This window comes from Carcharodon carcharias, chromosome 13 (genome assembly GCF_017639515.1).
Source record: "Carcharodon carcharias isolate sCarCar2 chromosome 13, sCarCar2.pri, whole genome shotgun sequence".
In the NCBI taxonomy this organism is placed as follows: Eukaryota; Metazoa; Chordata; class Chondrichthyes; order Lamniformes; family Lamnidae; genus Carcharodon; species Carcharodon carcharias.
The window spans coordinates 88,006,350-88,022,298 of record NC_054479.1 but is presented as its reverse complement, the minus strand read 5'-3'; the positions used below and the strand labels follow the sequence as shown (position 1 = coordinate 88,022,298).

Below are 15,949 nucleotides of genomic sequence, written 5' to 3'. Positions count from 1 at the left end.
ACAGCTGGTTGAGTTTAAGAACCTGTGTCATGTAATGGTGATCTGGTGGCCCACAAAGTTATTCTGATTTAATGCTGAGGTTCTAAAATGCACTATTAAAGGTCAATCACTGTTTGAGATTGATTTTGTTACGCCAGGCCCAATAGTATTCAGCACTATTCTTGGCTGAGGTGCTGTCTTTCAGATGACCATTAAGGCTGCCTGTTGGGATAGATGTTAAGGATCCCATTGCATTCTTTGTCCTTGTGGCAACTCTAACATTTATCCCTCATTCAACATCTCTAAAACAGATTAACGGGTCAATTATTTCATAGCTGTTTGAGACCTTGCTGTGCACAAATTGATTGCCACTTTTCCTACATTACAACAGTTATTGCCCTTCAAAAATAAGTAAGTGGCTATAAAGCCCTTTGAGGTATTCTGAGATCATGGATGGTGCTATATAAAAACAATTTTTTTTCTTGTTTTCTCTTTATTTCTCTCTTTCAATCTTGCCCCACTTGTGCACCTGCCCCTCCATATTGTACATCTTCCCTCCATCTTGCCCTCTTATGTCCTGAAGCTGATGGGGTTGTCCTTATTGATACAGAATCAGGATGGGGAGTTGGATTGCTGCTTCATGAATGTTAGCACATATGACACTTTCCAACTTCTGGAAATGAATATTCAGTATCAAATGTGGGAAAAGGTGCCAATGTTAATTACAACTTTTTTTCTGCCATTCTCTCTCGTTAAAGAGTTCCCCACGAAGAGTCAGCATTGCAGCAATCCCAAGATGCACAGCAGGAACACCATTTGACTTGGTAAGAAATCTACAGCATACGAGTGTCTGCACATCATTAATCTAATTTGGTGTTGGGTGGAGCAGCAGCTTCACAACTGGAAACCGTTCAGGATTCTTGAAGATTGTTAAAATTTCTGCAAGCCTACTTTTAATTTGTCATAGCACAATAGACTTGTGCAAATAAAAAACATAGGCTATACCAGTGAATAAAATATGCACAACAGCAATATTTGGTAGCTGGAGGGCAGAAATGATTTGGTTGTTGCAAACCGAACAATTAATTTATTAGGAGAGCTGAGATTTACTGATTTAAAATTGCTCCCATATGTGAGGGTTATTTTTAAACTTATATGCAATGGGATTAAGGTAGTTTTGTTTGAGTTGGCAGCTGGAAAACCTTAAAATACTTGGTGTGATGCTATCTCAGAAGAATTAAGCACTTCATGTGACACAACCAATGCAAAACTAGGTGGCAACATTCAGTTGATTACATTACCAGCTTGCTTTCTAATATAACATGAAGTCACCATGACTTAGGCATACAGTGGGTTTGGGAACATGGTCTGTTTCTTTTCTCCTCTTCACCTCCGTTGTACCTCATTCTTTCTCTCCTCCCTACTGCTCTTACTGAATGTAAAGAAGCTTATAGTTGGGTGTTCACTACCTGCTGTGAGCATCCTTCATGTGTGACCTAGAACGGGGAATGTTGGCAGGCCATAGGGCTGCTATGAGCAAATAAAAAGGACAGGGGAGACCAACAAGTACATCCAGACCTGCATCATTGCTCTCCCTCAACCCCCACATCCGCAGTAACACAAACGCTTTGGAGATTAAGAAAATACCTTCGGCCAATACAGGGAAAACTGTCTTGAAGTTCCTCTCCAACCCTTGAAGTTCCAGGAGATGCAAGTAATTAATAATAATTAAAGCAGCCCCTTGGCTACCTTCCGCCATTTGATATGACCTGAACTTGCAAGAATTTGTCCAACTCCCTATTAAAGGGTTGCAATAATCTCATACTTGCCTTGCATTTTGATAATCTATTCCAGATGTTGACTCAGTTGAAGGATTTTCTTTTGCAACATCCAGCACTATCATTGCTTTTTCTTAGAAGTCCTTCTCTTAAATGTCTAAACATTTATATTTAGAGATGGGGTTGAGGGGAATCAACATTGTTCATCTCTTGACCCAAACTACAATTTTAAATCTATTTTGAACCTATTTCTATCACTGTTTACTATGTATAATAATGGATATGTTACTGGATTAGTGACCTAGAGGTTAAGATGATTAATCCAGAGAATGTAAATTTAAATTTGCTTGAGAATTTGAATTTATGGTAAATAAATGAATCTGGAAAATAAAGTGAACATGATGCTGTTGAATTGTTGGAAAAACCCAATTGATTCATTCATACTCTTCCGTGAAGGAAACCTGCCATCCATACCTGGTTAACCCTGTACTCCAGTCCTAAGGTTGATTGTTAACTACACTCTCAAGCCACACAGTGTATCAAACCTTCGTAATGGAAATTACAGATGGGCAACGAAATGCTGACCTTGCCATATCCTGAGAATTATTTTTTTTAAACTTACACTAATGGGTCTGTTTGCTTAAATATTGAATAAAATTTTCAGGGGAACTATAAAGTGAGTTGGGGGTTGTGACAATTTCAAAGAATATTAACTACCCTTGAGAAACAAATCACTTTTGTTTATAAATTTATTGTAATTGTCGGGTGATTGGGAGATGGGAGAGGACATCCCGCTGGAGAAGTCCCTGGTTTCTACTCGGTAACTACCTGGTTCAACAACCTAAATTGGAAATTCTGCTTTTGGCAAGACATTGGGTTTAAATTGGTGGTGGGGGGGTGGGTGGGGGTGGGGGGGGTGGGGGTGGAGGGGGGTGTGGTACAGGATTGACAGTGACTTTGATACATGATGAAGCAGTAGACCCTCCCCTCCCAAGCACTCCAATGCCCCCCACCCCTGGCAACAATTTGGGCAGTTCTTTAACTTCTGAAGTGTATTAAATTCTGAAGTTGAAAAAACTATATTTGATTTACAATTTAGTCAAAGCTGAATGAGATTGATGAAGGAAGAAGAAAGTCTGAAGGAGATCAGGACAAGTTGCGGAACAAGCTTGTGAGAAAGATGAGCAGTTGGTAGGTCATCGATTTTGTACACATATACTGCTTTTGGACATGGTGGTGCTGCAGTCATTGTGCTGATAATGGCAGCTGCATAGAATCGTAAAATCATGCAGCTCAGGAGCTCCTTTGGCCCATCATGTCTGTGCTGGTTCTTTGAGTTACCAGTTAGCCCCACTCTTTACCCATTGCCCTGTAGATTTCCCCTTTTCAAGTAGCTATCCAATTCTCTTTTCAAAATTACAAAACAACCTGCTTCCAGCATCCTTTCAGGCAGTGCATTCCAGATCGTCACTCACACGAATAACTGTGATATCCTTTCAAGTTGTATTACCCTTCCAAAAGTGAAAATGGTTTTTAAGTAAGAGCTTTTAAGTCAAGTCAGTTTGGTACCTGTTATTTGCTATGCTCAGACTGCCCAACCATTTTGCCCAAGTTAAAAGGAGTGTTATTAATTTTATTACTTAAATGACTTAGTTTAACTTAATAGTGACAGGATAATTGAGAATGTGGAACTTCTAAAACATGGGGTAGCTGAGTTGAATAGCAAAGATGCATTTAAAGGGAGGCTAGATAAGTTCACAAGTGACAAAGGAATGGAAGGATGTGCTGATGAGGTTCATGTGGCTCATAAACATCAGCACAGGCTCATTGGGCCAAATAGCCTGTTTTTATTTTGTAACTTCAGTGTGATTCTAATTTAAGGCTATCAGATTGGGAAAATGGCTTTTGTTGTTCTTCTATGACTGCTTGTAACGTTCCTTATTCAATCTGAACCTCCCCCTGACTAACTCAACACAAAATGTCAACTGAATTGACAATGATGTTAGGAGGGTAGCCTGTTCATCATCCTGAGCTAGACTTGGCATTGTGGGAGAAAATAGAGGGAGTAGCTACTTAGTATAGTCATGTATGCTAATAAGTCATGCACTCTGTTGTTTCATGTCTGATTTCTAACTTGTGCTGAGCACTCAATTTAAATTAGCTGATGAATAGAAAAAGTAAGAACCACAATTTGCATGCTGCTTTGGCCATTTATTCAATTATTCCATATACGGCCACATCAAAGACACGTATGGGTTGGAATCAATTCTCCCTGTAAGCTGTGCAGGAATGTGGCTGCGTAGCATCAAGATGCAGTAGACAAACCAACAGGGCACAAGCAGTACTCCCATTAAGATGCACACATGCCTGGCTGTGCTATCTTAAAGGTACGACACAAATAAGTCAAGTGAAGAGAACACTGGTGGAATAGCTTGTTTTTACTTGTGGAATTTATTTTACCTTCTCTGGATAGGAAACTGACTTCCATGGAATGACAAATCAGGCAGAGTCCACACCATGCAGTCAATCCCCGATAGCCAGTTTACCGCCCAGCAGAATAAGTCTAAAATCTATTCCATAGTGAAATGGCCTCGGGTACATACCAAAGTGATAAATTGCCATACCCAAGAGGCTTACCTTAACCTCTATTTGAAGTCCGTCTGCAACAATCTCCAGCTACATAAAAACTTCAGAGGTGCTTATGGCAGCTTTGTGTAAAGTTAGTTCCATTTACTTTGTATTTCAGAAGCTTCACTACTCTGACCATTGTACGGCAGATTGGACATAAAGAAAATTTCATGCCATTATTCTAAAACTAAGCTAGTTTTAAAAAAAAACTGTCAGCTTTTGAAGTTTGATGTAAAACATCACCTTCTACAGTAGTATTTAAATTGCTTATTTAAACTGTGGCAATTTTTGGATATTAAATTATTTAAACTTGATTTAGGAAACTTGTAGGGCAAAAAGAAAACGATCCATCCTCATCCCGGCCAGCACTGCATCGATTTATCAGCACCTGTACCTGGGGTGACAAGGACAATCGGATAGTGAATAAGAGGTGAGTCAAATAATTCTCAATGCAAGTATCTGTCCATGTAAAATATTTTTTTACTTTATTCTTTCATGGGAGTGGGCATCACTGGCAAGATCAGCATTTGTTGCCCTTGTACTGAGGGATTTGCTAGGCCATTGCATAGGGCAGTTAAAGGTGAACCACATTTGTGTGGATCTGGAGTCACATGTAGGCCAGACCAGGTAAGGGTGGCAGATTTCCTTCCCTAAAGGACATTAGTGAACCAGATTTTTTTACAACAATAAATGATAGTTTCATGGTCACCATCCTGAGACTAACTTTATATTCCAAATTTATTAATTGAATTTAAATTCTACCAGTTGTGATAGTGAGATTTGAACCCATGTCCCCAGAGCATTGACCTGGATTATTAGTCCAGTGTCATTACTACTACACCACCATCTCCCCAGACAGTGCAGGAAGAACTTCCTTTATTAAAGCAGCGTATGGGTTAGAATTTCCTCCAGTTGAACACTGGAAAGAAACACAGAAAAATAGAAGCTGGAGTAGGTCGTTCGGTTCATCGAGCCTGCCCCATCATTCAATATAGTCATGGCTGATTACTCTCTCAACACCATACTCCTCTCTCCCCATACCTCATGATGCCTTAAGAGTCTAGAAATCTATTTATTTCTTCCTTAAATATATTCAGTGACTTGGCTTTCATAGGTTCACCACCCCAAGTGAAGAAGTTTCTCTTCATCTCTCCTAAATAGCCTACCCATATCCTGACATTGTGACCCCCCAGCCAGAGGAAACATCATCCCTGCATCCAGTCTGTCCAGCCCTGTCAGAATTTCATACATTTCAATGAGATCCCCTCTCGTTCTTCTAAACTCAAGTGAATGCAGGCCTAGTCATCCTAATCTCTCCTCATATATGACAATCCTGCCATCCCAGGAATCAGTCTGGTGAATCTTTGCTGCACTCCCTCTATGGCAAGTAACTAAGGAGACCAAAACACTACTCTAGCACACAATACTCTAGGCATGGTTTCACCAAGGCCCTGTATAGCTGCAGTAAGACATCCTTGCTCCTGTACTCCAGTCCTCTTGCAATGAAGGCCAGCATACCATTTCTTAACTGCTTGCTGCATGCTTGCTTTCAGTGATTGGTGTACCAAGGGCATCCAGGTCCCTTTGTACACCAACGTTTCCCAATCTTATCACCATTTAAATAATACTTTGCCATTCTGTTTTTCCTACCAAAGTGGATAAGTTCACACTTATTCACGTATTACTGCATCTGCCATGTATTTGCCCATTCACTCAACTTGTCTAAATCGCCTTGAAGCCTCTTAACATCCTCCTCACCATTCACATTCCTACATAGTTTTGTGTCATCAGCAAAATTAGAAATATTACATTTGGTTCCCTTTCAAAATGATTGATACGTATATTGTGAATAGCTGGGGCCTAAGCACCCGCTGCGGTACCCCACCAGTCATTGCCTGCTATTCCAAAAAAGGCCTATTTATTCCTGCTCTGTTTTCTGTCTGCTTACCAATTCTCAATCCATGCCAATATATTACCCCCAATCCCATGTGCTTTAATTTTGCACATTAACCTCTTATGTGGGACTTTATCAAAAGCTTTCTGAAAATCCAAATACACCACATTCACTGGTTCTCCCTAATCTATTCTGACAGTTACATCCTCATTATTGTTTCTCCCTTGTGTGTCAGTCATGGTTCCATTATAGCATTTTCACCTCTGAGTTAGAACGTTGTATGTTCATATTCCCACTCCTCAGATTTGAGCATGCAATCCAGGCTCTCTCACCAGTGCAATACTAAGGAAGTGCTGCACTGTCACGAGGTGCAGTCTTTTTGGATGAGACTATAAGCTGTGAGGCGCTGTCTGTGCTCTCAGGTGGACATTCCAAGGCCACTATTTCAAAGAAGGGCAGGGGAGTTCTCCCCTGTTGCAAGATTATCTAGTCACTAACATATTTCTGCTTGTTGGACCTTGCTGTACGTGTATTAGGTGCTGCGATCCCATTACAATTTGGCAACGCTTCAAATATACTTAATTGGCTATAAAGTGCTTTGAGATGTTCTGAGCTTGTGAATGGAGCTATACAAATGCCCCTTATCCAAATGTTCCACTGCATCTAATACCAAATTGTTACCCTTGCCCACAAAAAACCCTTCAGTTTTGTCTCTTATTAACTCTGTGATCCTCTGTAGCCCATTATGTTCTAAAGCTATAGGTCAGCTTTGATTGGGAGGTCCCTGACTGCTGTGCACCTCTCCCTACCCCCAGTCTGCCATCACAAAACTGATGTTGGTGCCTTCTCTTGTATCAGCCTTGCTCTCTGGAGCCCCTCTATCTTTCCACCCATTGTTAAGCTGCTTTATAAATACAAGTTATTGTTTGTTTTCTATTTTAGAAGCCTTAAAATCTATCATTAAATCGAGCTTCCAGTTGCCTTTCTGAACGGTCTCTCTCAAAAACTTTTCCTGAACTGTTTAGATTTGCTTTTCTGTATTAAAGGTGATCAACAAAGGCAGACTACCCTCTAAACTGATCGGGGAAATAGTTGTATATTAAATCAAATGAATCTTAGTTTGCAGTTAAACCTCTATCAAATACCAAATGACTTTGAATGTGTCAGATAGGTTGTCAACAGTGTGCTGTTTACTGTGAGTAAGGAATCTGAAAAACTAAAACTAAGTGATCGGCATCTGCTCTGTCCACATTGTTGCCACCCAGTAGGGCTGCTCCAGGATTGGAATCACAAGAGGGGGAAGCAAAAGAAGAGGCAACAGAAGAAGCTATCTTAACCGAAGCAAAAAATAACCATCCAAATGCTGAACCATGTGTAATGTAAGTATATTGTTAACCATGCTGATATGTGTGACTTATGATAGTTCAGCTAACACGTTATGGTAAAAGGCGAATGTCTTATATTTGCTCCAGTGGAATCTATTTTAATGTAAGGTGATCATAACTAGGGGCTATGTAATAATTGGACTAGGTATGTAAGTGTGAAGAACACACTGATATTTGGAGTCAGTTTTTGCCACCTCGACACACAGCAAACTCACGTTGGGTGGCCACAGCTGAAAGCAGGGATCCATTTTGTCTGAAGCGGGAAAGGTGGTAGGTCACTGTCCGACACGCATGCAAAGTGATGTCAGGTTCACCATTTCTGTTGAAGAGTCATACGGGCTCGAAACGTTAATTGTGTTTCTCTCCGCAGATGCTGTCAGACCTGCTGAGTTTTTCCAGGTATTTTTACTTTTGTTTTGGATTTCCAGCATCCGCAGTTTTTTGCTTTTATCACCATTTTAAAAGCCTGCCTGAAATGCGATTTTCACCTCCAACGGTATTTTCATCAAGGCGTGTAGCTTTCAGAAGAGTATGAGAACCACATCAGGTTGCTCGGTTTGTAAACACAGCCAGAGGCTTTTCATCAGTGTGGGAACGTTCTCTACCTGCTTCAAGTAAGCATTTTTTGCCAATATTTCAATTGAGAAAGAGCTGGAAGAGCTCCTGAAATTGCAGCAGGGCAGGGTTGGAGGAAGCGAGGTCCCAGAACACTGAGTCTGACAAATCTGCCACCAACAGGGCGTTTGTAGAGCCTCCAACAATCTTCATTGAAGGACAATTCTGCCAGTGGCCATGAGTGCAGCTCCAGCACACCAGCAAGTGATTCAAGTCCAGCAACAACCTCAAGTGCCATGAAGCAGGGTCACCAGGCAGAAGGAGGCAGAACCTTTTCAGGCAGTATGGAGGAGGACCACCACCAGGCAATACCCTGAGCAGTGTGTATACAGAAATAGCTCACCAACCTGGAGATTACAGAATATCAGTGCAGGAAGAGATTTGGTGTCTCTAGGAAGTTGACAACCCCTGTGCCCTTCCCCATGGTAACTTGGTCCCAAGATCTACAGACCAATATGCCTTTCCTATTGCACTGAAGGTCACGGTGGCCCTCAATTTCTTTGCCTCCAGCTCCTTCCAAGGCTTTATTGCACCTCTCTGTGAGAGCTCCAAGTCAGCTGCTCAGTGCTGCATCCATGCTGTGACTGATGCCTTCTCCAGGGTGGCTGATTTCATAACATTCAAGACTGAGTGGCTCCTCAAACTCAGAAGACAACCGGGTTCACTTTCATAGCCGACTTCCCACAAGTCCAGGGTTCCGTGGACCATATGCATGTTGCCATCGGGGCATCAATAGAGAACCTAGACCAATTGGTGAACAGAAAGGGCAACTATTCACTAAATGTGCAACTGGCCTGTGATCATCATAAGATATTCCTGTACATCTGTGCCCATTTCCCACGGAGTTACCATGACCCATTTATAACACAGGAGTCAAGGCTGACTCATTGTTTCAACCCAACCCCCAGCTCCTTGGATGGGTATTTGGAGATGAGGGCTACCCTCTGAGGAGGTGAACTCTATCACTCAAACAGCCTGAGACTGAGCTCCAGCACCAATACAATGGCAGCCATCTTCAAACAAACACCCATTGAAGCATAGCTCTGCTAAAGATGAAATTCAGATGCCTCGACTGCTCTGGGGTACTCTCCAATATTTACCAGCCAGTGTTTCCCAGATGGTAGTGGTATGCTGCAAAGTGGGTATGCCGCAGCAGAGGGGTATGGTGCTCAAGGTGGAAGAGGGCAAGTAAGGCCCTGTTTCTTCAGGGAGCGGGGTGGGGGGGGCAGGGATGGCTGACCTGGAGAAGGGGGCTTAGGACTCGAGGCTGAGCTGTGGGGTTGAGGACGAAGATGTCACAGGACAAGCCTGGAGACATGCTAAGGATTCCCCAAATGGTACTGTTACTGCAAGGGACCTCCTCTTTCAACAGTTGCTCAGCTGAGGGATCCCTGAAGAGATGACGACAGAGCATGTAGCTGGCAATGGTTGTGGACCGTGCCTTTACAGGGACGGCAAACAAGCCGCCAACATCCCCAATACAGTCAGCACAATTGAGAAGGTCTACTGGCTGCAGTCTCCAGGGGTCTCGATGAGAACTTGTTGACCTCTTTGTATATAGTAGTTAAAAGTTACTGTAAATAATATAAATAGGATGCAGAACATTGCATTAAAAACCTTGGTTTAATGTACAAATGTCTCAGACATTTCTTAACTTACACACCTAAAAGTGCCCCTTTATGAATTAACTTTTTTTAAAATTAGCTCATGGGGTGTGGGCGTCACTGGCTAGGCCAGCATTTATTGCCCATCCCTAATTGCCCTTGAGAAGGTGGTATGAGCTGCTGCCTTGAACCGCTGCAGTCCATGTGGTGTAGGTACACCCACAGTGCTGTTAGGGAAGGAATTTCAGGATTTTGACCCAATGACAGTGAAAGAACAGCAACATATTTCCAAGTCAGGATGGTGAGTGGCTAGAAGGGGAACTTCCAGGTGGTGATGTTCCCATGTGTCCGCTGCCCTTGTCCTTCTAAATGGTAGTGGTTGTGGATTTTGAAGGTGCTATCTAAGGAATCTTGGTGAGTTCCTGCAGTGTATCTTGCAGATGGTACACATTGCTGCCATTGTTTGTTGGTGGTGGAGAGTGTGAATGTTTGTGGGTGAGGTACCAATCAAGCGGGCTGTTTTGTCCTGGATGGTACCAAGCTTCTTGAGTGTTCTTGGAGCTGCACTCATCCAAGCAAGTAGGGAGTATTCCAGCACACTCCTGATTTATGCCTTGTAGGTGGTGGACAGGCTTTGGGGAGTCAAGATGTGAGTTACTCACCACGGATTCCTAGCCTCTGACCTGCTCCTTTAGACATGGTATTTATAAGGCTAGTCCAATTTCGTTTCTGGTCAATGGTAACCCCAGGGTGGTGTTAGTGGGGGATTCAGTGATGGTCATGCCATTTGAATGTCATGGGGCAATGATTAAATTCACTTTTGTTGGAGATGGTCATTGCCTGGCCCTTGTATGGTGTGAGTGATACTTGCCACTTGTCAGCCTAAACCTGGATATTACCCAGGTCCTGCTGCATTTGGACATGGACTGATTCAGTATCTGAGGAGTCACGAATGGTGCTGAACACTGTGCAATCAACAGCGAACATCCCCACTTCTGTCATTATGATGGAAGGAAGGTTATTGATGATGCAGTTGAAGACGGTTGAGCCTAGGACCCTGAGGAGCTCCTGCAGATGATTGACCTCCAACAACCACAACCATCTTCCTTTGGGCTAGATATGACTCCAACCAGCGGAGAGTTTCCCCCCAATTCCCATTAACTCCAGTTTTGGTAGGGCTTCTTGATGCCACACTTGGTTAAATACTGCCTTTATGTCAAGGGCAGTCACTCTCACCTCACCTCTGGATTCAGTTCTTTTATCCATGTTTGAACCAAGGCTGTAATGAGGTCTGGAGCCAAGTGACTCTGGTGGAACCCAAACTGCATGTCATTGAGCAGGTTATTGCTAAGCAAGTGCCACATCATAGCACTGTTGATGACCCCTTCCATCACTTTACTGATGATCAAGAGTAGACTGATGGGGTGGTAATTGGCGGGTTGGATTTGTCCTGCTTTTTGTGTACTGGACATACCTGGGCAATTTTCCACATTGCCAGGTAGATGCCAGTGTTGTAGGTGTACTGTAGCTTGGCTATGGGTGCAGCAAGTTCTGGAGCACAAGCCTTCAATGATATTGCCAGAATGTTGCCAAGGCCTGTAGCCTTTTCAGTATCCAGTGCCTTCAGCCATTTCTTGATATCACATGGAGTGAATTGAATTGGCTGAAGACTGGCATTTGTGATGCTGGGGACCTCCAGAGGAGACAGAGATGGATCATCCACTCAGCACTTCAGGCTGAAGATTGTTGCAAATGCTTCAGCCTTACCTTTTGTGCTGATGTGCTCCCCCATCATTGAGGATGGAGATAATTGTATGCCTCCTCCTCCAGTGAGTTGTTAATTGTTCATCACCATTCATGGCCGGATATGGCAGGACTGCAGAGCTTGATTTGATCCATTAGCTGTGGAATTGCTTGGCTGTGGTCTATTGCTTGCTGCTTACATGCAAGTAGTCCTGTGTTGTTGCTTCACCAGGTTGACACCTCATTTTTAGGTATGCCTGGTGCTGCTCTTGCCCTCCTGCAGTCTTAATTGAACTAGGGTTGATCCCCTGGCTTGGTGGTAATGGTAGAATGGGGGAATAGTGTTTGAATACAATTCTGCTGATGACGGACCACAGCGCTTCATGGTTGCTCAGTCTTGAGTTGCTTGATCTGTTTGAAAAGCTATCCCGTTTTTATCATGGTAGTAGTGCCACACAACACGATGGAGGGTATCCTCAATGTGAAGATGGGACTTTGCCTCCACAAGGAGTGTGCAGCGATCACTCCTACCGATACTGTCATGGACAGATGCATCTGTGGCAGGCAGGTTGATGAGGATGAGGTCAAGTATGTTTTTCCCTCTTGGTTCCCTCACCACCTGCTGCAGACTCAGTCTAGCAGCTATGCCCTTTATGACTTGGCCAGCTCGGACTGTAGTGGTGCTACCGGGCTATTCTTGGTGATGGACATTGAAGTCCTCCACCCAAGGTACATTCTGTACCCTTGCCACTCTGTTTCCTTCAAGTGGTGTTCAACATGGAAGAGTACTGATTCACCAGCTGGGTGGATGGTACATGGTAACCAGCAGGAGGTTTTTTTTGCCCATGAGACTTCATAGGGTCCAGAGTTGATGCTGAGGACTCACCAGGACAACTCCCTCCTGACTGTATGCAACTGTGCTGTGACCTCTGCTGTGTCTGCGGAACATTCCTTATTGACTTGTTTTCAGCGGTTTGATGCAACTTGCTAGGCCATTTCAGAGGGCATTTGATGTAGGCAGTCAGATGTAGGCCAGACCAAGTAAGGACGATGGATTTCCTTTCCTAGAGGTCATTAGTGAACCAGATAGGTTTTTATGACAATCGACAATGGTTTCATGGTCATCGTTAGACTTTTAATTCCAGATATTTTGCTGAATTAGAATTCCACCACCTGCCATGGTTGGATTGGAACCTGGGTCCCCCGAGCATTACCCTGGGTCTCTGAATTACTAGTCCAGTGATGATACCACTATGCCACCGCCTCCCCAAACTGACACGGTATCCTCCGCACTCAGACACTACTATGCAGTGTTCTCCTAGTTGCTTCAGAGGTGGAGGCAGGCTGCTCATGTTCTTGGCTATACAACCCCTACCCCAACCCCAGAAAATACCATTCTCCAGGGTCCCCCACCAGGACAACCATCACCACAGTATTCCCAAGAATAACGGCCCTGTGCAGCAGGAAAGATGGATTCCCGATCACCCACAAGTTTGTTCGATGGCATCCTGGTGATTTCCATGCCTGCTCCACAGCTCAAATGCTTCTCAGCAATGCTGTCCCACCCACCAAGTTTCAAGCATCCCCATGGCATTGTGGGCCCATCTCTCCTAAAAGGACAAGATCTGTGAAGGGTGGATCTCCTCTTTGGCATCCTTACACCATAACAGTTGTTGCTGTATCAGCGACCTGGGCACTCCAAGGTTGAAGAGTAGCATGTACCTTGTGTCCTACAGATGCTTGATATGTTGCTTGCAGCAAGCCAAGTGGGGAGGCCAAGAAGGGAAGCCTTATTCACCTTGCTGGAACATAGCGAGTCTCTAAGCATTTCCAGCACTGGACCCAATTTAGCTGATGGTTGCCTGCAGAGCTCACCACCTCAGCTATCTCCTACGATGCCCTCTTTGTGGTGGCAGGGAGAAGCTTGTGCCCTGGTGGAAAAAGGACATTCCTCTTGGCATTCACTTCCTCGACCAAGAGGTCCAGGTCTTGGTCTGAGAACATTAGTGCTGGCGTTTCCCTGGTGTCCTGGCTGCAGCCTGTATCAGCAAAGGTGAGGGAGAGGTCCATGGGTCCGTATGTGTGCTGTCCATGTTGTCATCAATAGCTTTGTAGAATTTAATGCCAGTGAGGGGGGATGTTGTTGCACAGTCTGGCATATCAGTGATGAGGTTGCCGTGGAGAGGCTTGGTGGCCTCAGCTTTGCTGAGCCACCGACAAGGTGGCAGGCATTTGACACAATGCAGCGAGGTCAAAAAGGGCAAGAGGTTCTTGAGGGACACACGTTGTCAACCTTCTGACAGCCAGATAGTAAAGTTGGAAATCAGACACCAATCTTTTTAATACTAAATTGATTTAAAGAATTGTAACATTACAAATGTCTGCTTCTCCCAAACCAATGTCCCAGAAGTGTCTCTCTATACCTTTTTTTAAACCCAATAATGGTTAATTCATATAAATAAAAGCAAAATACTGCAGATGCTGGAAATCTGAAACAAAAACAGAAAATGCTGGAAAAACTCAACAGGTCTAGCAGCATCTGTGGAAGTTAATTAAGTTCCAGTTAAATACTTAAGATACTTATTGCCCAATGTATTAGCATCTTAACCTTAATAATACAATTAACATGTCCCAACCAAGGCATGTGTTAATGGTAAGGCTGTGTCGAAGCATGGGAGTGGTAAATATGTTACCTCCTCAGGTTGTAGGCAGAGCAAAGCTGAGAGGCAGAGGATCTGAATGAGGGGTGCAGCAAATGGGCTGGGCTGCTATGGCCACTTTCAGGGCATAGCTCTGAAAGCCACTGCATGCTGATTTGTTAGAGTTCAGAGGCATCAGATGGGTGCAGCAATGAGTCAAGCAGTGGTTTGAGAGTTCATTAAGGGATTGTTTATAATGGACCAGCTCTCACAGGGCAACAATGTTTCAGCCATCAATCATGAGCAATGACAGTCAGTACTCACATGTCAAAACATCAACCTTTTGGTCAACAGTGGTCTTTATCTTCCATCTGGAAGTTTGTTGCTAGGCAAAGGGTCCATAATGGCACCGTAGACAGTCATTTTATTGGGCACATGATTGGGATGCACACCCACCTGCGCTTCTGACAGTTTCCAGTCTCTCACGCATTTCTGCAATGGTTTGGGAGGCAGTGCCCCTGACTCCAGCCCAACCCAGATACTTGAGGATGAAGGCAGTGCATGAATGTACATCAAATTAGACCTCAGGAACACGGGTCAGGAAATGGCCCAGTTCACGATTCCCGAGCCAAGGATGAAAATCCAACCATTGTAAGCTGCATAGATCGAGAATTTCCTTTTCATCATACTGACAATGACGGATAGGAAAATACCCTTGTCCATCTAAACTATTCCACACAAACTGTAATGCATTGTGTATCATGATGCACACAGTCCCATCCTTGGAAGCCATGTGATTTCTCAGGAGCAGTAAAACTAGTGTTTTTAAAAAAAAATCGTGTTGGAGTGGAAGAGGTGAAAGGCTGGAAAATTCCTCTGACCTCCTTAGGTGATCAAAACTGGTCCAGGAGATCACACTGGCCCTATTTAATGTCATAGATACCTACCATTTGTACAAGGTGCTGTCCTCCCTTACTGCAGACAGATTGAGCTGTGGCTTAAACAAATTGCAGTATGATTTATCACAATCTGCACCACTGAATATAAAAATCAGTGCTAAATGCTGCTTGCCTATCTCCTAAAATAATTTCCATGTTCTTTGTGGGGGGAGAAAAATAACAATGTCCTACTTTAAAAAGTTGTTTTTTTTCTACATTGCTATGAGGCCATTTACTTTTCACCCAGTTCCTTCTGAACCTCAGCATGTTAGCACCTCCATAGAACTTCATGTCAAACTAGTGGTTGTGATCTTGTTGATGGTATTATCTGTGCTCCCATTGAGGGGTTGTGGGGGGAATGGAGATTTTTTTAAAAACCCTGCCAACATTGAAAATGCGCAATCAGATCTTTCAGCATCCGTGAAGAAATGTGAATTAACTCATTGGAACAGGAATTCCAATGAAATAAAGTGTCAACCCTCTTGCTTCTGTTAGACTCTGTTTGCATATGCTGATATAAAACATATGAAATGAAGCAAGAGTAGATCATACATCCCAGTGAGTCTGCTCCACTATTCAATAAGATGATGGCTGAGCATCTACATCAATCCCACTTTCTAACCCTATCCTTGAATGCCTGATTCACTTAGTGCTCAAATTCTATCTATCGCAATCTTGAATATAGACATTGACCGAATGTCTTTTTCACCATTTTAAAGTTCTTCATTTGGTTTTCAGTTTGTATC

The 15,949-nt window shown here is 43.4% G+C and overlaps 1 protein-coding gene across 1 annotated transcript in view; it reads left to right on the top strand.

Annotated features, from left to right (window-relative positions):
• LOC121286105 (lymphoid-restricted membrane protein) overlaps positions 1-15,949 on the top strand; it is a 158,583-nt gene that overhangs the window by 141,843 nt on the left and 791 nt on the right. The window contains exons 34-37 of the mRNA XM_041203097.1: positions 738-803; positions 2,857-2,948; positions 4,705-4,815; positions 7,545-7,658. Coding sequence (XP_041059031.1) covers positions 738-803; positions 2,857-2,948; positions 4,705-4,815; positions 7,545-7,658 — 383 coding nt within the window. The remainder of the gene's footprint in view (positions 1-737; positions 804-2,856; positions 2,949-4,704; positions 4,816-7,544; positions 7,659-15,949) is intronic.